We start from the raw sequence: 19,835 nt of genomic DNA, 5'->3' as shown, positions 1-19,835 counted from the left end.
GGTAAGTTAAAAGTTAACGGAATGTTAACGGAGAAGAGAATATTTAACGGAAATCATAAAAGTAAGGTTAAATTATGTAATCTCTATTAATAATATTAATTTGAATTATCTTAACCATTTATTTGATTAAATAATTCATCTGAACCATCCATTTGATTAAATAATTTGACCGCCATTTTTTCTACCCATTTTAGGCCTAACTCTCTTTGGCTCTTATTAGGATAGTAGATTGGTGTGTTTTAATACCTTATTCCGTTAATAAATGAAAAGCAAAAGTATGAATATTCTTAGAATTATAGTCATTTTTGGTTTGAAGGATTTGATAACGGAATAACATTTCACTATGGATATGGATGCATGACTATAAAAATTGTTGATATATGTGCGTAACTTATAATTCTTTTCATTTTTAGCCCTTCAGTGAGAGATCCAATGAAGTATTATAAAAATTTGTACATAAGTATAAAAACATAGTCCTTAAAAAAAATATAAGTCATAATTATAGTTCTTTCAAATGGGAGGTCACATGTTTGAATCACAGTGAGAACATAAACTCTTTATACTTCAGTAAACTGAAAAAATATGTATAAACAAACCCTATATTGTAATAGGGTCCGTAATACTTAACAGAAATATTAATAAACCCCATCATATGGTAATTACAAGTTTGTCATCACCCATAAACAAAATCAGACGATTCAAGTAAAAATTGGTTTGTTGGCGTCTGGTAACCACACGATCGAATTCATTACAGCCACAAAGAATGAAACAGCATAAGAATATAAGATTCCAATTATCGACAACTTTTTCCCCGGTTTGGATTTATATGATCTGCCTGTTTCATATTCTTTGTTAAAAAAATCTTTTCGTGCCAAATTTGTCAAAAACTGAGATGATTGCTGCTTGAAATTAAACATGATTCTCCAGTTTAATTATTGTTAACAAATTTTTAATCAAATACATTGCATATGCCTTTTATAGTGTGGATTACCTTCTGTATGATTTACAAATTATTTTACGAAAATAATATTTACACGATGTATACCTTCAGATCATAGTTATAAATTTCTCTCTTAAAAAATAAAAATTCTTATATAGTCCCCCAGTCATTCCACTTATCTTGTATTCTGTCTGTTTCTGACCCAATATCAAATAATAGAAGATATTTGGGCCAGTGTGATCTTCTTTGTAGGTCCAAATACTGCTCTTTCCTTTTCAGTTTTGACATTTATGAACTCTCATCCATAAATTTATGAAGCATATGCTGAATTGAATTCAAAAAATATCCCTGATTCGATCAATTAATAATATCCTCAATGAAACTAACAGATAGAGGTGTTAACAGACGAATTAGCCCAAAAGCTAACATATACACAGTGGTCAGATTAGGATGGGTTTAGTTTGTACAATGAAAAATGTATGTTTTTCGAAATCATGTTCCCTCAATTGTTTTTCAATTGCTAATATAATTCTTAGTTTTTAATTTTAACTAATTTGATTATCGAATTGTTTAAAATTTATCAATTAAGGCAGATCATTTCAGGATTAAATTGAAGAAATTTTTTTTGAATACGGAAAAAATTGAAGAAATTTTTAAAATGTAAAAATTACCGTTTTGAGAGACCAAAATAGGAAACTGATGAAACAATTAAGAGAACAAAATAGTGATTCTCTAGGTTTCCCTCGCCACACAAAAGCAAATTTATAAACTAATTGTCCGAATTTCTTTGCAACATTTGATCTGTTGTTTCCGCAGCATATACTTGAGGTGGTGTCGGAGTTCACTTATTCGTTTTCTCCATCATCGCATGATTGAATTCTGGTAACGTTGTTAGTTGCTACGTTATGTCTATTCTCATCGTTCTGCTTCATCTATCCATATCAAATACTAGTAAATGCACTGTTGTTATGACACAGAATCTGGAGTTTTAATTTGTAGGATGCAATGTCTATTCTTTCTGGGATTTTTCTCTGCTAAATTTATGGCGTGTTTGAACTGGTTATTGTTCTCGCTAACACCACAGCATTCAACTTGTGGTGGTCATAGTCTCATAGACTCATGCTTGTATGTGCCTTCAATTAGTTTGACCGATCACCTTTTTAAGTCTTGCTCGAATTTAACTGGAGAGCTTAACTGTTCAAAGACAGAGTGTATATTCAAAACGGACGGAGCAACTATGGGTGTAGTTGCCCCCCTCTCCCCCACCCCACCCCTTTATATATATGTGTATATATATATATACATATATAGCATTAAACTTTATTTAAAACCTATATTTATGTTCAAATTGTCAATAGTTTGAGTAGCTTGTTGATTGAATTCCAAATTTAATGTTAAAAAGTCTATGTCATAGGTTCAAATCTCATTAGCAACATTTCTAAAGTCATTTAAACTTCACCCTCACTCAAATGAAGGAGCTCGTCACTAGTCTTGAATTAATTATGAAGGGGAACGAGGCGATTTGAAGGGTACAACTGGTCGGGAGCTATTGTTGTTCCCTTGATGAGCCCGTGGCAAGGCGAAACCAGTTTGGCGTCGTATGAGGGTAAGACTGGTATGAGGCGATTTGAAGGGCAAAACTGGTCGGGAGCTATTGTTGTTCTCTTGATGAGCCCGTGTCAAGGTGAAATCAGTTTGGCACAATGCTGCCGAATGAGGATAAGGCTGGTCCGCAAGGTAAGAGGGGTCCCGGTACGCTGCACAGGCGCTGGGTGCAGCCCTAGACTCTGATAGTAAGGGGAAAAAAGTTTCATTTCTGGCATTTATATTGCATTCCAAAATGTGATGTTATAATGAAATGTTAGGCATGAATGCTGCTTAGATTAAAGTGTCCCTCAATGTGTTTAATCTACACTGAAATGGGAAAGTATAGAATTTGGATTGTACAACACATTCTAGTTCATTTAAGCTAATACCCTGATCTGTATGCAACTTGAAGTAGATCGTGTATCCTCCAACTTGCAGATGCAACTCTAGGTTGTCTTATGTGTTGCTTCTTTAAAGTTTTCAGTTATTTGTCTTAACATTATAAACATTGTGTTTCTTAACAGAATTCTCTTTTTCTAAAAAAAAAAAAAAAAAAGGAAACAAGACTGTATTTGATAGAACCAGAATTTGCAATTTTCACCAAACATGAGATTTACCCAAATAGATGGTGCTAGGGGAATGTCTCCACATTGTCTAGATCACCCTTGTTTTCTTATGTTCTTCAGTTTTACAAAGTAGTGTCTAAAAATGATCTGATGATGAATTTTATCGACTTTATTGTCTAGACTATTTGAAGCCTAAAACATAGAACTAGTATCTAAAGATCTGATAGTGAATTTAATCTGCCTTCTTTCCATTATTCTGATCTTTCAATTAAGTTGATGTTTGTCCTCTATTAAGAGTCTCACATTATAAAAATAAGAGAGAATATATAGGTTTATAAGGTTATGGTTATACTAGTTAATTTATTGATTTCAATCTTTTAGTGTGGTTTGGCTCATGGGTTTTGTTGGCTGGATTTGGTGATTATAAGGAATTCTTTTCCAACAATACTTGCTGGTGCCTAAATCTGTATTTAACAAGCTTGCCCTTTGCCTGAGAATATGACCAAAGCTATTATTATCAATCTATATGGCCCTAGTCTGCTGGGATTTGAGAAGTAAAGTTGAAATATCACTAAGTGTAGTGTGTGAATGGATGGATAGTATAATTGCTTTAGATAATCTAAAGAAATATGAGATATGGACATTACAACTTCCTTAATTTTTTGTTTTGGACCTAGCATTCTTTAGTATGAATGATGAGAAGGAAAATAAACTTTGGTGAAAGGGACTTAAAGGCCATTACTGTTGGTATTTTGGCTGCATATGTTAGAATATTTAATAATATTCTACCATAATGCGGCCCATATACAATAAACCCCGGTCTAATAATAGCCCATGATTGAAATTTTGGTTAGGTATAGACTTGGGTTTCGTAATCCCTTTCTAATAAACAAGATGTTATAACCCGTCGGAACAGTCCTATTAGTGATAAAATCAAACAGAAAGACCCGAGGGAGAAGACACGTTCGGATTCTACATCAACTACCACACAATTAGGTAACTACTATGCTTCCGCTATAGGACTTGTTTAGTAATCTGTAGTTGTAATTCAACTAAAGCTTAATTCTTTGCAGTGCACAATTATATTGTTTAGTTGAAGGGAATTGCAATTCCCTTCGTTTGTGGAATTGAAATTCATAGGGCTCTCCCTATGAATTCCAATTCAGTGGTGGATGGAAAGTGAAAAAGATGAAATTACAACATTACCCTTAATGACTTTTTTTTCCCCTTCCACAAGGTTGAATCCCCAACCTCAAAGGCTCCCAAGTCCCAGCCCGACAGAGCATCTGGGAGGATGTAAACCATTGTAACTCACCTGAACACAGAGATTAGTTTACTGCACACAACTGACACAAGGAGCCCCCTCACTTTGAGAGGTTGTTCCCACACTGCCGCGGGTGAGACTCGATCCTTGGTCTTTAGTATTATAGGATGTTTGGTGGCAATGGCTTAGTGCTTCTATTCAAGAATGCAAATCCTAATTGTGGTTTATATCAACAATGCTCCATCATTTGCTCCACTTAGCTTGTTATGGTTATTCACAGGCTAGGGACAGCGGATTGGTGTCGACAAGGATGGATATGTGGTATATGCCCCCTCCCATGTTTGTGTTTGGATGTCCCTGTTTCCTTATCTGTACTCGTATTGCCATGTCCCTTTCCAACAACCAAAAATGAAGGAAAAAAATGTGGTTTTTGATGTGGTTGATCAAATGCATTAGTGTGTGTAGCAATATACAGCTGGATGGATATATGAACCTCCCCCCAGAAATTGATTCCCTGTTATCTGCTGATCTTGCCCTTTTGAAGATTCATGTCACTCTCAGATGTTGATTGTTGAGTGGTGGGGTTGGAATTCTTGGCTTTTACTTTGGGTGTCTGTTAGTTTTCCTCTTTTAAGTTTTAGCACTTCAAACACCTCACTTGAATGAAAACCAAAACCATGAAAACACAATTTGCTTACACAGTTGAAATTCTAACCTTGTAGTTACATTAGCGGTCTGTATATTGAGTTGTAGTCAAAGTCCAGACCTTGTAGTTACATTATTGGTCTATTTATCGAGCACCTCAAGCTGCTATATCAACTTCTTTTTAGTATTTGAAGTTTTAAAAAGTAGTTTTGTTTAGTTATAGAGTTAAAAGGATGACAATTTATTGAAATGTGTATGATATGGTAAAGAGATTTTTGTGTTTAGATGATCAACTTTGCATGTGAATTTCTCAATTCCTATGGAAAATACTACTCTATTTCATCTCACAAAATTTTAAGGGAAAATTATAATTTTTACCCCTTCATAATATGCCAATTATCAATGCCACCCCTGAATTATTAGTGGTGTAAATGTTGCCCCTCAATTTTCAAAAACGGTACATATATTACCCCCCCCCCCCGATAACGAAGGAGGGGCAATATTTACACCACGGGAGGGGCAATATATGTACTGTTTTTTAAAATTGAGGGGCAATATTTACACGATTAATAATTCAAGGGTGACATTGATAATTGACATATTATGGAGGGGCATAAATTACAATTTTCCCAAATTTTAATGTTAGACATTTTTATTGGGATCCACAGGATGAAGCCATGAAGGTTACAACATGTACTCTCTATTTTTACATCGATCCTTCACCTTTACTCTATGAAATGCTCATACATCATATAATTGGTCGGACAATTATTGACTTGGTAACCATAAATTTCAAGTTAAACTACACATAAAAGTTGTTTATTAATCTTATTGGTTTGAGTCTGTTAGTTATGGACAACCTCGACGGGTTTGCATCATTGTAGTCGCTTGTCAGCTTTTACGTTTTTTTAAGTACCAATAACTTCTTAAAAAGGAGTCTTACTAAGGTCTCCTTTGCTAAATTGCTTTTGTTGTTAACAGACCCATCTATTCCTAACCTACCAAAGTTTCACTCAACTCTATGCTGGATTAATATATTCATGTAAGAGCAAAGCCAATGATCACATGTTTTGGTGAGGGGTTTTTGTTGGCTTTAAATTGTAAAGCATGAAAGAGAAAAAAAAATGTAATTTTTTTTTTCAAGAAATGGAGGAAAAAGAAAAGGAGAGGGACTACTACTTAAACTTGACACTTCTAAAATCTAAACAAAAAAATATCAATAAAGACTTAAAATTAGCAGGTATATATATTTTTAAAAAAAAATCTCAAAAAGGTTCTAAATCTATTGACTTGGTCCCCCCATTGTACTTGTGTGAGCCCACTCTTGTTGATAAAACCATTTTCCAGCTAAGAAAATTGGGATTAATTCCCCAGAAAAATGTAGACACCTACAAGTAAGCCAAACAGTTGCCCTCAAACCCATCAATTAGGCAATAGCCCCATGTGTAACTATGTTGACATTATATTGAATATTTAATACCCTATCCAAATAGGAAATATCTCAAAAAAATCTTGTACAATTTATTTATATACATAATGATGAAAGGAATATTATTTGTAGAATTAAATCAATTAATATCTCTTTTAATCTTTTAATTATATATAATAGCATTTTTTCGTATTCATTAATTTGTCATTATTTTTATTAAATTAGGTGATGGAGTAATTAGACGTGACATAGTTATATTAAACTCAGCTCATGTGAGACCAACTTGAGTTTCCCTTGAGAGACAAGCAAACACAACTTGACCCGTCCATGTTGTTAGAGGGTGTTACTACATTTGAGGGCACCGAAAAAGTTGGCCGCTAGAAAGAGCGTTGGGTTGTTCATTACTAATTATATATCATTTTATGTGTTTGATTCATTTAATGAGATTTTTTTTAATTATTTACAATTTAATTTTCAAAATATTACAATCAGTATTAGTATATTATATCAAATTTATACATTTAGGAATTATATTAAAAATATTATTAAGCCCAAAAAAATTAAATTTAAAAATAATAAGAAAATACTAAATAAAACAAACAAATAATTAGAAAAAAATAGTTTATCTGACTAATGAGTAATAAATAAGACGTGTAAAATGAGTCAGAAAGTAATTGCCTCCACTGAGGCTCAAACCCACCCCCATCATCCATTTAGGAGTGTAAACCGGGACACCATGAGCCACTAGACCACAAGGTTTTTGACATAGTATTAATTTATATTAATATCATCAAAATATCTCCACTTTTTCAAATATGTCAATTTCAATATATTGTTTTCTTTTTTCAAACCAATCAATTCAGTTTAAAATGTGCAAATATTCTCACACTATAAAAATCACTAAACTTTGACCCTTTTACATACTAGTAAATACGACTACAGCTCAAACCGAACCATGTACTCTAGAAACTGGAGTCGAAACTAGACATATATACGGTTTCGGTTTCTAAATATATACGAATCGGGGAAAAATATTTTTTAAATTTAAATTAAGCGCAATCCAAAATGCTCTGTCGGATCGAGATATGGAAGGCCATTGGCGCCGAGGATTCACCCTTTTAGAGAAGAATACAGACATTAATTCATAACCGAGACAAATGGAATGTTTTATAGTGGGATTGTTATTATGAGTTGGTGTATAAAGTCCAGGATACCACTTCCATCCATAGTAATTTGGATTGGAGTAAAATAAAGATAAATGAAAGTCAGTGTCACAAAATGGAATAGTGCAGAGGCTATCATTTTCATTCATTCAATTATCATTATGATAACTTCGCACATAGGTTACCTATTTTTTGGACTTTTGAATTAATTAAGCTACATAGTAAGTATACAATTTGATTAAAAACATATGTACCCAAGTACCCAACATCCAAAGAAACATATGTACAAATAGTAATGACAACAATATTTTATGTGTGTTGGTTTGCGATCTAGGATAATCCCAATTAAATTTGTCTGGTAGTTAAAATTGTCTTTAGCCTTATTGATTTGAGTTGATCAACCTTTGGCCTTATTAATTCGAGTCATCGGCCTTAGCCTTTGGGCTTCTCGATTTGAACAGGTTAGGCTTTGGGAGTTGTATTTAGCCTTCTTTGTTTGAGCAGTCAGCATTTGACCTTATCAATTTGAACCGGTCAGCATTTGGGAGAAGTCTTTGACCTTCTCGAATTGAACCGTTGAACCTTTGACTTTCTTGGTTTGAACCAATTAGTTTTTCGGGAGCTGCCTTTGGCCTTCTCGATTTTAACCAGTCATCTATAGACGCCTTAGCTGTGAGTTTTCTTAGTCAAAAAAAAAATATTGTTATGTTAATTTTTTAAAATTATTTTCGATTTGACTAAATTTCATTTGGTATGAAACAGGTTAATCTATATATATCTATAACTATAATCAATAATAAATATGAAAAAGTATGATACGTGTTGTAATTTTAGGGCAACAAATATTTTATGTTTATATTATTCCCACAAATAGCAAGCTAATGGATTATTAGGGCTATCAATCATTACATTAGTGTTAGCGTGTTACACACTCTTTCAACTTTTATTTTTTGTTACTATTTCGTTTCTTGAAAAATGCTATTAATTCGTGTGATGCACAAATAAATACTCCGTATCTAACAAATTATTTTATAGTGACACTCCCACGACTATAGTGACACTTGCAAGATTGGTCATCGATTATTATTTTTGTTGCAAAAAAAATTCTTCCGGCAGTTTTTCAGTCCACTACTCGTCCGAAAATAAAATCCGGCGGATTTTTCGACATTTTTTGTCGGGAAAAAAACAGCATATTTTTATCAATTTCTCGCTGGAAAAAAATCTCTTTTCAAGTATGATTAAAATAGATTTATCAATTTGCCAATGACCTTGTGGTCCAATGGCATCAAACCCTTTCCGAGCCTCAGTGGAGGCAATATTGACTCTTGTGCTTCCATAGGTTGAGAAAGTAGTTACGAACACATACTGCATTGTAATAGAGGCAGTAGTATTCAAAAAAAAAAAATAGACATTTCTAAAAAACTAATTCATTTCTAAAAACATACGTGGCCAATTTAATTATTTTGATTTTGGTAAACTAATTAAAGTTAAAACTAATTCATTTTTAAAAATATAGGTAGCCAATTTAGTCTTAGTAAAATTAAGTACAAATTTAAAATGATTTTTATTCTTAGTTTAAATTTAAAATATTTTTACTTTTTAGCCTGTTAAGTACAAATTAAAGATCAACAAAAATAGTAAAAAATAGTTTTTTTTTTTTTTTTTACATATGTAGCCAATTTAATCTTAATAATACTATTTTTGTTGATATTGAATTTACTAATAATTTTGATAGTCTATGTAAATTTTATTATGATAGAGTCGTTAATAAGTTTTTAAATACTAATAAACTTTTAAGGAATAAGGGTCAAATAGGCCACCGAACTACACACGAAACTGCAATTAGGCCATTGAACTCAAAAACAATGCAATTAGGTCCCTGAACTACACAAATCCCTGCAAATTAACCCAAATTGACTTGTTTGACTTGATCTTCCGGTTACCAACTTTAAAAATAATATTTTAAAATAATTAATTAAAATTAAATTTAAAATTTAAAATTTTAAAAAGGACCCAATTGACTTGTTCCTTTTTTTTTAATTTTAATTAATTAATTAATTTAAAATTATTTTAAAATATTATTTTTAAAGTTGGTAACTGGAAGATCAAGTCAACAAGTCACTTTGGGTTAATTTGCATGAATTTGTGTAGTTCAAGGACCCAATTACATTGTTTTTTAGTTCGATGGCCTAATTGCAGTTTTGTGTGTAGTTTGGTGGCTTATTTGACCCTTATTCCAATTTTTAAAGATTGTAAAAGTCTGAATCGGATAACATTATATTTTTAAAAAATTATTGAAAAATCGAAATGAAATATCGATAGACTTAATCTTTAAAAGTCTAGATCACACCAAACTTTTAAAGTGGTTAAAAATCTTAGAAAGTTATAGAAGTCTAGATTAAATACACTTTTATTTGTTTAATAGTGTAATGGTTCTATTTAATTCGAGATTTCCTCTTTCAATTATTACAATGGCTATATACAAGGAAATATCCTTGATGAAGCTATAAATAATAAATGAATAAAAAAAGGAAACCCAAAATAAATAAGTTCAAAAAAAAAAAAACCCCAAATAAATAATCACGGAGTAAAAAACAATATTGTGTGGGACCCAATTCCACCGCAGCATTGTCGTATTTCTATCCTAATTCTTGAGTATTTATCGCACTCTACTCATATTCGGTTCTTCTCTTCTTCCTTCTGAATTGCTCTTTCTTAAATTCATAATCCTATAAAAATCTATGCATATAGTGCTTATGTTGTGAGTGTGTATTGCTGTATCTATATTTTGTTTGCTGCTAGTTCTGGGTGATTTGGAGCTGTTTCAATTCAGTAAGTCTTTCATTTTTGCTTTAAATCAGAATTCTAGCTGAAATATTGGTTTTTTCCCCGGAGAAATCGAGTCTTTTCCATGTGTATGCATGCATAATGCATGGGTATCTGTAAAGTTTGCATCTTTATCATGATTTGGTGGTTTTTCGTTTAAGATCTGCCATGGAAGGTGCATTAAAGACTAAAGAGTCTGGCTTTTGTTGATGATATTGAGAATTCTTTTTAAAAAACTGAAATATTTTGCTTGTTTTTGTATGTAGGAGTGGTGGGTAGTTCTGGAAGTCTTTGAGGAAATGAAGTGGAATTATGGGTCCAGGTCTAGGAGCCGCCATAGCTCGGCCGTGGCGGCGGAGGAGCCGTCGGAGGTGTTTCTGGGTGGTGGGTGTGAGGGTTTGAGGCGGAGCTTGTGGGCTGACATGCCCATAGAGCTGTTGAGGGAGGTGTTGATTAGGGTTGAAGAGTGTGAGGCAAAGTGGCCCTTGAGGAAGAGTGTGGTGGCTTGTGCTGGGGTTTGTAGGAGCTGGAGGGAGATCTTGAAGGAGGTGGTTCAGACCCCTGAAGTTAGTGGCAGAATCACTTTTCCCATTGCAGTAAAGCAGGTCAGTCTGCTCTCTCTCTCTCTGTCTTCTATGCATTGAGTGTTAATTTGGGATTGCCATGTTCTGAAGTAATCCTTGTGGTGTTTTAGTATTCCTCGCGATTTGAGTTGTTCTAAGAGTGGTGAGATTGTATATAGATAGTTTGTGTTTTTGGTTCAATTGAGGGAATTGTGATGTTTTAGTATTGCTCGTGATTTGAGTTATGCTATGAGAATGGCGAGATTGTATTGCTTTTGATACAGATAGTTTGTGTTTTTGGTTCAACTGAGGGAATTGTGATGTTTTAGTATTGCTCGTGATTTGAGTTATGCTATGCGAGTGGTGAGATTGTACTGCTTTTGATATAGATAGTTTGTGTTTTTGGTGCAACTGAGGGAATTGTGATGTTTTAGTATTGTTCGTGGTTTGAGTTATGCTATGAGAGTGGTGAGATTGTACTGCTTTTGATATAGATAGTTTGTGTTTTTGGTGCAACTGAGGGAATTTTGATGTTTTAGTACTGCTCGTGGTTTGAGTTATGCTATGAGAGTGATGAGATTGTACTGCTTTTGATATAGATAGTTTGTGTTTTTGGGACAACTGAGGGAATGGGCTTGAAACCGAGGCCTTAAGGTTCTTGGCTTTGATAGAGATAAGTTGGTTATTGTGTTTTTCTTTTGTTGTTTTAATGTTATGTGTCTGATGCACCGGTTTATTGTGGATTAGAAATTACGGTTGGCATAGAATCGAAATGGTTCAATTATGTTTTTCACTATTTATAGGTCTAGAATGAATACAGAACACGGCAATTTGTATCTTTAAAAGTTAGGTTTTGGCACAAAGAAGGGTGGATGAGAACGGTTTTTTTTAGTTTTCGTTTCCAATGTTCTTGTCACCTTAAAAGTTTCTGTATATTGTTTGCAGCCTGGCCCAAGAGACACTATGATGCAGTGCTTTCTAAAGCGGAGCAACACTTCACAGACATTTCATCTTTACCTCAATTTGTCTCAAGGTAGGCATTTCTTATTTCGGTTAAGTTTTGAGCATTGTGAAGGTTAAACAATGCTTATGTAGTTATGAATGTCCGTTTTACTCCATCTGATTGTTGTGGCAGCATTGACTGATGACGGGAAGTTTCTACTTGCGGCTCGCAAGTATAGGCGAACAACGTGCACAGACTACATTATATCTCTCCATGCCGGTGATATGTCAAAGGCAAGGGGCAATTATCTAGGAAAACTGAGGTGGGTCGTGAAATTTTCCGTAAACTAATTGACTAGCATATTAAGAATGTGGCCAAGGACCTTGTGGTCTAGTGGCATCAAACTCTTCCCTTTATACGGGAGGTGATGGGTTTGAGCCTCAGTGGAGGCAATATTAAGTTGAGAAAGTAGTTATGAACAGATACTGCATTCTAATAGAGTTAGTAGTATTCAAAGAAACATATTAAGAATGTGGAAGGGCTAACTAGAAGAAACTTTTCCATTTTCCTAGGTCGAATTTTCTGGGGACCAAGTTTACGGTGTATGATGCTTCACCGCCCGTTACGAGAGCTAAAATGGTGAGAAGTCACAATACTAGCCCGGGGGCCTTGAAACATATCATCCCAAGAGTACCCGTTGGAAACTATGAAGTCGCTCACATTTCATATGAGTTGAATGGACTTGCAGCCAGGTGTAATTTTGAATTGTTTACTGATTGAAAAGACTATGGCCGTGTTTGGTAAATAATCAGCCTATCAGCTAATTTTGGCCTATTTGACCATTATTAGTTGTTTGACTTGGTTAAAAAATCAATGTGTTTGCCTAATAAGCTTTTTTGTAACTTCAAAATACTAAATTTCAAAAGGCTACTCAAAGCAACCTTTTCAATTAGCCTTTGGAGAACATAAATTATACCAAACAGCTATCAGCTAACAACTAATTTACCAAACATTTTTCTACAAAGTACTCTGATTTGGTAACTCAAGTGCTTGAGGGTAGAAATATCTTATCAATATTCTCTTATGCCAACCAGGGGTCCACGGAAAATGCAGTGTGTTATGGATACTATCCCGGCATCTTCGATTAAACCAGGAGGCGTAGCTCCCACACAGACCGACTTTCCAATTTTGAGCGGTGATTCCTTTCCAACAATACCCTTTTTCAGGTCAAAATCAACGTGCTCGGAGAAATTCCTGTCCAGATCATCGGAGAGGCAAACGGACGGATCGCTAGTTTTAAAAAACAAGGCTCCCCGATGGCACGAGCAGCTCCAGTGTTGGTGCCTAAACTTTCACGGACGAGTAACAGTTGCTTCGGTGAAAAACTTTCAGTTGGTAGCTTCTCCCGAGAACGGGGTGGCGGGGCCCGAATGTGAGAAGGTCATTCTACAGTTCGGGAAAGTAGCGAAGGATGTCTTCACAATGGATTTTCGCTACCCGTTATCGCCATTTCTTGCATTTGCCATCTGTCTTAGCAACTTCGACTCCAAGTTAGCGTGTGAATAACGAGGATTGGGAGGTGTGAATCTAATTTACCTTTTCTACTATTTGTCTATTTCCATAGTTTTAGTTACATTTGTATATATTTGAACACACAGCACATAATTTGCAGAATGGAGCACGTTGGGGATAAAACGGTAAAGATGAGATTGTATGATTTGTATCACTCCCTATTATCTTTTGCACTGGACTTGTTGATAATGGTGGAAAGTAGGGTAACTTTTACTACTGTAAATTCTTCCTTGTATATACTCTGTTCCCCTTTTTCTTTGAAGTTGTGAAGAAAATTTTCGGTTTTTCGCCACTATTGCATTTGTCTCTCAATTAATATGTTTAATCGTTTGAAAGTTGCAATTAAACTCATAAACTTGTAATTTTGGTGCATTAAAGCCCAAAAATCGGTTAATGACATGTAATAGCAGGTCACTAGGGTTCTGGCGACCCTTTGACCAATTCCAACGAACCTGTGAGAAGACGACCAATTCAACGGCGCCCACAAAAAATTCAAACTCCTCAGCAACATACTATCTCTCCTACTCTCTCTTTCTTCCATTTCATCAAGAATTTTTATTTTTCCATTTCATCAAGAATTTTTATTTTTATTTTAAGTCAGCAAAATTCATTGCTGGGGTTGCTCTTATGTGTCGTATGGACTAAAACATAAAGACAATTTGGGTGAGCAGAAAAATGTTTCAAATAATCAAATGTTCTTATCCATTGCAAGCCTGTACCCAGCTAGTTTTCTTGCATAACAATAATGTCTGTCTACTCATTTTTGTCTCTGTTGTACAGTGAGATGTGTGGGATTGTATTATTGTCCCAGCATGTGTTTAGCTCTTGGCTATGTGTTGATGTTTATCCAATTTTCTTGAATTTCTACTTGAGAAAGTAAAAATTCATAGATAAAGAAACATTTCTGAGGAAAATGCTTCCCTTAAAAGTTTCCATACATCATAACTTGTTAGCCGAACAAATTATACCATGGTCCAGGTTCTACCTTGTATTGTAGGCCCTAATTCAAAAACAACCTTCAGATTATGTGATTATACACACATTTTGTACCAGCAGTTGACAATTTTTGTACCTGTAGCTATCATATTATGTGTTAGCAATTATAAGTTACTTGTATTTGTTTACATGTACAAAAACTGTTAGCTATAAGTACATAATGTGTTAACTGAAGATACAGAATTTTTGTATCAGAATTCACAATGCAATATGCAATATGAACCATGGTATAACAATTGCTATTAGCCTTCACCCTTTTGTCTCTTGTTTTACAAGAGGGGTTGTTGTTGAAAAGTTCTCCTTCATTTTTCTTCTAATGTATATCATAAGTAGGACCAAATTTTTAATTAGGAACTATGAAGATAACAAGCCAAAAAGAGTAATATTCTATGAAAGATTAGACAGAGTATACAAAATTTTGGTTATATATATATATTTTCCTCATCTTTCATAATGTTCTGGATAGCCTACCACTAAATTCAAAAGACAGTAGATCTTATTCTCTATTCATTTTCTCTCTTGCTATTTGTAACTTGAACAAGCAAGCATGCGGTTTATCGGAAATTGCCTTAAGACTCGTCTAAAACATGATCAAATTACTCATATTTGGAGCCTCGAAAACTCTGAACTTGCTGCTGAAATGTCAACAGAGGTTTCTTTGGTTTGCCTGGTGTCGCCTTTGGAAGATGATGGGCCCTGGCTGATGGCGGGTGGAACTCGCTGAGCAGGAGCTGAACATACTGGTACGACTGATCGGATTTGGACAGCTGGGGCGATGGTCCTTGTGCAGGGCACTAGGCTTCTTTCCAGCCACGGTCTGGTTGAATATGAAGGAACTGTGGTCCTGCTTGGTCGGGAAGAAAAACTAGCGGTTCTTGGAACACCGAGTGTGGCACTAGCTGAAGATCTTGCAGTGGCAATGGCGTTTATGTTCCTCTGAGATGTTTCGGGTGGAACTAATGTAGGACCCCTTGTTGGTCGAGGAGAACTAGACCTCCATGCGTGTGTGCCTTGAGCTCGAGATGGCGAGAAGCTCGAGTAGTTTGCGTTTTGTTGGTGTAACGCGGGCTGATTCATCGCTATTGCTCCGGGGTTGTTTTGCAGAAAACCAGGAGAGAGCCAACTGAATTCTTCACGGTTACACGTTTGTGCTCGCACCCTCATACTGGCATACTCATTTGGATATTTCAGAACATCGCCCTGAGAACCACTGGCAATGGAGGATTGGCTGATCCTCGGGCAACTGGAATTTATATCCTTGTTCCGCCACTCTTCTTCGACTTGGCTGTTTTCTTCTATTTCTTCTATTCTAACCCGGGAATTATTAGAACAAGCTGGCATCAAATCACCAGCCATGTAGAAAAACGGACCACCTTGTATCAACGGGACAGGTTCTCGTTCCCTCGGGAAGATATATGGGCCGATGCCGGACTGGAAAATGGACTGTACAAAAGGGAAAATTTGAGGCCCGGAGATGGACGAGGGAGCTGAAGGCGAGCTCAGGAGGTAGCTTGGAAGCGTCATTCCATGATGATGCCAATTTTGATATGTAGACATGTCTGGGGAGAGAGGAAAATACGTGTAATTTTGATGCTGCAGTCTGTCGATTGATCTGCTGGCGTGATATGGGATCACGTCGTTCTTAACAGGAGCCTTTAGCGGTCTCCTTCTTTCCGGTAATTTAAATTTGGAAAGGTAGCGAGCAACGGTTACTTGCTCTTGCTCATCCTTTCCTCCATCAGACGAAGAGCAGCCAGAAGAATCTTGCTGTGACACTACACATAAATACACGGAATAACTTTAGATAAAATCACAAGAATTTGTATGTGTAATAGGGATACTTCAGGATACGAGAAATTACATATTCTACTTACGATTCTTCAAGGAAAACCAAGCAGCCATTGCAGCACTTTTTTGTGCTTGCTTCTTGGTTTTTGCCGGCTCTCCTTTGAAACTCATCCCAGCAAGTTCGACTGAGCAAGTAAAAAGTGGAGCACATCCCGGCCCAGATCTAACAGTGGTATAAAGTGGAAGATTTAACCCGGCCCTGTGAGCAGTTTCTTGAAGCAAATTTTTGTAAACTCCCGTCTCATCCTGCATATGCAAAGTGGAGAAAAGGATGCAACATGTCACTGTCGTTCGTTCACGCAATTTTTTTTTAAAGGATTCTGGATTTCTGGAATATCGTGCATCTGATCGTGCTTAAAGAAGGTGGATATAAAATTAAGTTATGCAATAAAACCACTGGTTCGAGGAATCAGAAAATTAATGCTCATAATCCGGGAATCTTGTGGACAGCATTTCTGCTTGTCTAAAAGGGACAAAGGTTACCTATTACTAAAAAAGAGTGCCAAGTGTTTAAAGCCGTAAAACAAGATAATAAGGAAATGAAAGGAACAATTATCAAGCAATGGAGAAGTAGTACCAAAACTCTTGCAGCTAATGCTCTTGAAGGGCCTCTCTGTGAGAGTGTTTTAAGCGCAATCTCAGCTGAAGCATGTTCTGCTTGTCTCAAGGTCGAGAAGAAGTTTGGGCTCTCAAAGATTTCGCCGTTAAAATTTACTTTGGCTTTGAAGCGAGGGGCATGATCAGGTCCTTCTCGTATACATGAGTAGGATGGCAAGTTGAAGCAGCTTCTCTGAGCTAATTCTTGAAGTTGGTTCTTATACATCCCTGACACAAAACACTATCACATGGGTAACTATGATTAAAAATCACGTCCAATATACGAAAACAAAGAGATTATGAACTTCATCACTTCAAATTGTAGAGTATAAGCAGAGAAGAGCTATGCAGCCCTCACTTTTACATGAAGTAAAGAAATCAATGCCAACTGGAAAAATATACTGATTAACTAAGTTGCAACAATAAGAATATAAACCCAGATTTGCAGTGTAAACAAAAACCTTAGGCATAACCATTCATCCACAGCAAATATCAATTCAAGAAATTCAACAAAAACTATTCAACTCAATTCCCAATAAATCCAGGAAAGAACAGACTAAAGAATGAAGGGAAACCTGCGGCCAATACCCACCCAAGGGTATGCATTGGGTAAACCAGTCTTGTGACCTTAGCTGTCAAAGGACCACAAAGAGGTAAACCAGCCTAGGTTGCCCGGCTCAAACCAAGAAAGGCTAATAGGCAAAAGATAATTTAAAGGAGCAACTAGATTCCTTTTCAAGCCATTCACCAAGCTGAACAACTAAGAAGCAAAACATATGAAACTAACGATCCAATCACTTAAATTCTAAACCTAACTGATCCAAGCTCCAGCATCTTCTGCAAAAACAAGTACCCCAAAATAAATTATATTTTGGCTGAGAGAGTTTTCCCTGCTAACCTGCATATTGTAATCAAAATAAAGTATCATTTTAAAGAATATTCAAACTCCACCTCGGCCACACCGTCTAATAAGATGATTCTCCTGCCAAACCTCACAAACCCGCCTCCTGATACTCTCCTAATTGAAAAGGGCAACAAAAAGATGCCATAGAACAACACACTTCACAAGACTGGGTATTAAGAGCATATACTAATAATTGTTTTTTTTTTAATCTTCAATAACTGTGCATTCAATAGAGACTCTATTTAGTTAGCCCCAACTCCAGGAGGAGTAACAATTTACCTCTAACTCAATTCACATAGCAAAATGGTAATAATTAAAAGCCAAAAACCTTCAATTCAAGCGTAAGATACTAAGATCAGTTCCCAAATTGCAAATGGATGAATAACAGTCACCTTTACGATTAAAATGGGAAGTGGAGCTCAGGTGATGTAAAATGGCGCCATGGGAACGGGAAAAACAGAAGCTCCGGCGATGTCGGCGGCGAGAGGGATCTATAGGAAGATCTAAACAGCAAAATTAACTTGCATAGGCTTCTATGATACGAATTTATTTGAGTGATTAAATACACAGCGACTATTTCTATGCTTGTTTCTGAATTCTGATGCGCCCTTTTTCAATCTTTCTGCGATTCTATTCACGGATCTTTAACACTGTTGAAAGGTGAAGAGAGAGAAAGCTGCCTTTTATTTTTTTTTTTTCCATTTTCTTTTTAACTCGGCCATAAAGTGGTGTGTATTAAAAGGTTCTCTGCAACTTTATACCGACTGCATTCAAAAGTTCAATTATGTCCACTGTAGATTTCAAGGCAATATCTTCTTGATTAATAAAGACTCACTTTTCTCACATTATTTTTTTCTCAGGTCCAACCAAGTGAAATATGTAAATCATAGTAACTCAATTGAACTTAGATGACTCAATCTCGGGGTATTTTTTAAATTTTTCTATTGTGATCATCTGAGTTGTTCATTATTTCTGGTATTGCATATTTGCATCTTAGGGATAAGATTAATGAGTAATCAAGTATAATCATTCAAATTTAATACATCATGTTATGCGTTATCTTTTCTAAGTTTTCGTGCATCATAGTTTAAGTCATATCTACTTGAACTAACGTCAATTGGATTAGATTTCAAAAAAAAAAAAAAAGGAGTAATTCTACATGTACTCCCAATTCACACTCCCATTATCTACTCCATATGAGTTGGCATGTTTTGATTGATCAATTTAATAGTGGGCCATGATATTTATCCATTCCATTTTTTTCATCCTCCAATCAAATTTGAACACATGTGAGATTAAAAATTGGGAGTATAATTTTGAGAGTAAATCTAGTATTTTTGAAAATAAAGCATCAATTGGATTATTTTTTTTCATATTTTAGTAAAATTATATCTTATATTGATTACTATCTCAACTTTTTCGGGTGATGCAAAAATCATATTCACTAATCACCGTAATTGGGATCTACACATGATAAACATAATCATGTAATTGCTTACAAACTGCACATGAAAAGTAAATTGTATGAAACTTTTAATATTTGATGATTAATTGTGAAAATGACATAATACTTGTAAAATAAATAAATAAAAACAATTAAAAAAGATCATGTAGAGGGCTAGAGGCTATGTTGTTTTGGTTGGTTAAAAAAAACTATACTATTTGGATCATTGTATGTCGAGTTATATGTGTACAATAAATAAGATAATGTTGTTTTGTGTTTAGATGTGTCCACGTATACAACAATAGTAAATGTGACTTGCCACAACCTAGAATATTAGAAGGAAAAAAAAATAGAATAATAATATTGCTCCAATATATTAGGTCTGTTTAATAATCGAAGAATTGTATAGTTCTATGAACCAAAAAAAAAAATGTTCAAAATCCCTATTTTCAAATTAGAAAACATATAATTAAAATATTTTTAAAATATATATATATATATATATATATATATATATATATATATATATATATATATATATATATATA

At 34.9% G+C, this 19,835-nt stretch overlaps 2 protein-coding genes and 1 long non-coding RNA gene across 6 annotated transcripts; 2 read left to right on the top strand and 1 right to left on the bottom strand.

Annotated features, from left to right (window-relative positions):
- The first annotated feature begins 1,682 nt into the window (after positions 1 to 1,682).
- LOC116003168 lies at positions 1,683 to 2,889 on the top strand. The gene is made up of 2 exons (XR_004094631.1): positions 1,683 to 1,822; positions 2,355 to 2,889. It is a non-coding gene; the product is annotated as an uncharacterized LOC116003168 (long non-coding RNA).
- A 7,377-nt stretch (positions 2,890 to 10,266) lies between these two features.
- Positions 10,267 to 13,793, top strand: LOC116002733 (tubby-like F-box protein 6). 3 transcript variants are annotated; one of them, XM_031242904.1, is made up of 7 exons: positions 10,267 to 10,426; positions 10,687 to 11,025; positions 11,929 to 12,016; positions 12,119 to 12,248; positions 12,499 to 12,678; positions 13,021 to 13,505; positions 13,599 to 13,793. In XM_031242904.1, the coding sequence occupies exons 2-6, from the start codon at positions 10,720 to 10,722 to the stop codon at positions 13,490 to 13,492; spliced, it is 1,176 nt and encodes a 391-aa protein (XP_031098764.1). In that variant the 5' UTR covers positions 10,267 to 10,426; positions 10,687 to 10,719; the 3' UTR covers positions 13,493 to 13,505; positions 13,599 to 13,793. The 3 variants fall into 3 exon arrangements, with proteins under 3 accessions (XP_031098764.1, XP_031098765.1, XP_031098762.1); XM_031242905.1 differs by having other exon boundaries at positions 13,585 to 13,793; XM_031242902.1 differs by having other exon boundaries at positions 13,021 to 13,793.
- A 1,066-nt stretch (positions 13,794 to 14,859) lies between these two features.
- On the bottom strand, positions 14,860 to 18,561 carry LOC116002536 (double-stranded RNA-binding protein 2-like). 2 transcript variants are annotated; one of them, XM_031242705.1, is made up of 4 exons: positions 18,236 to 18,561; positions 16,920 to 17,180; positions 16,369 to 16,588; positions 14,860 to 16,269 (listed from the first exon to the last, which is right to left on the bottom strand). In XM_031242705.1, exons 2-4 carry the CDS (start codon positions 17,163 to 17,165, stop codon positions 15,095 to 15,097), a joined length of 1,641 nt encoding a protein of 546 aa, XP_031098565.1. In that variant the 5' UTR covers positions 17,166 to 17,180; positions 18,236 to 18,561; the 3' UTR covers positions 14,860 to 15,094. The 2 variants fall into 2 exon arrangements, with proteins under 2 accessions (XP_031098565.1, XP_031098566.1); XM_031242706.1 differs by having other exon boundaries at positions 16,920 to 17,167.
- Positions 18,562 to 19,835: the final 1,274 nt, after the last annotated feature.

Source organism: Ipomoea triloba, chromosome 13 (assembly GCF_003576645.1).
Source record: "Ipomoea triloba cultivar NCNSP0323 chromosome 13, ASM357664v1".
In the NCBI taxonomy this organism is placed as follows: domain Eukaryota; kingdom Viridiplantae; phylum Streptophyta; class Magnoliopsida; order Solanales; family Convolvulaceae; genus Ipomoea; species Ipomoea triloba.
This window is presented reverse-complemented; position numbering and strand designations above follow the sequence as displayed.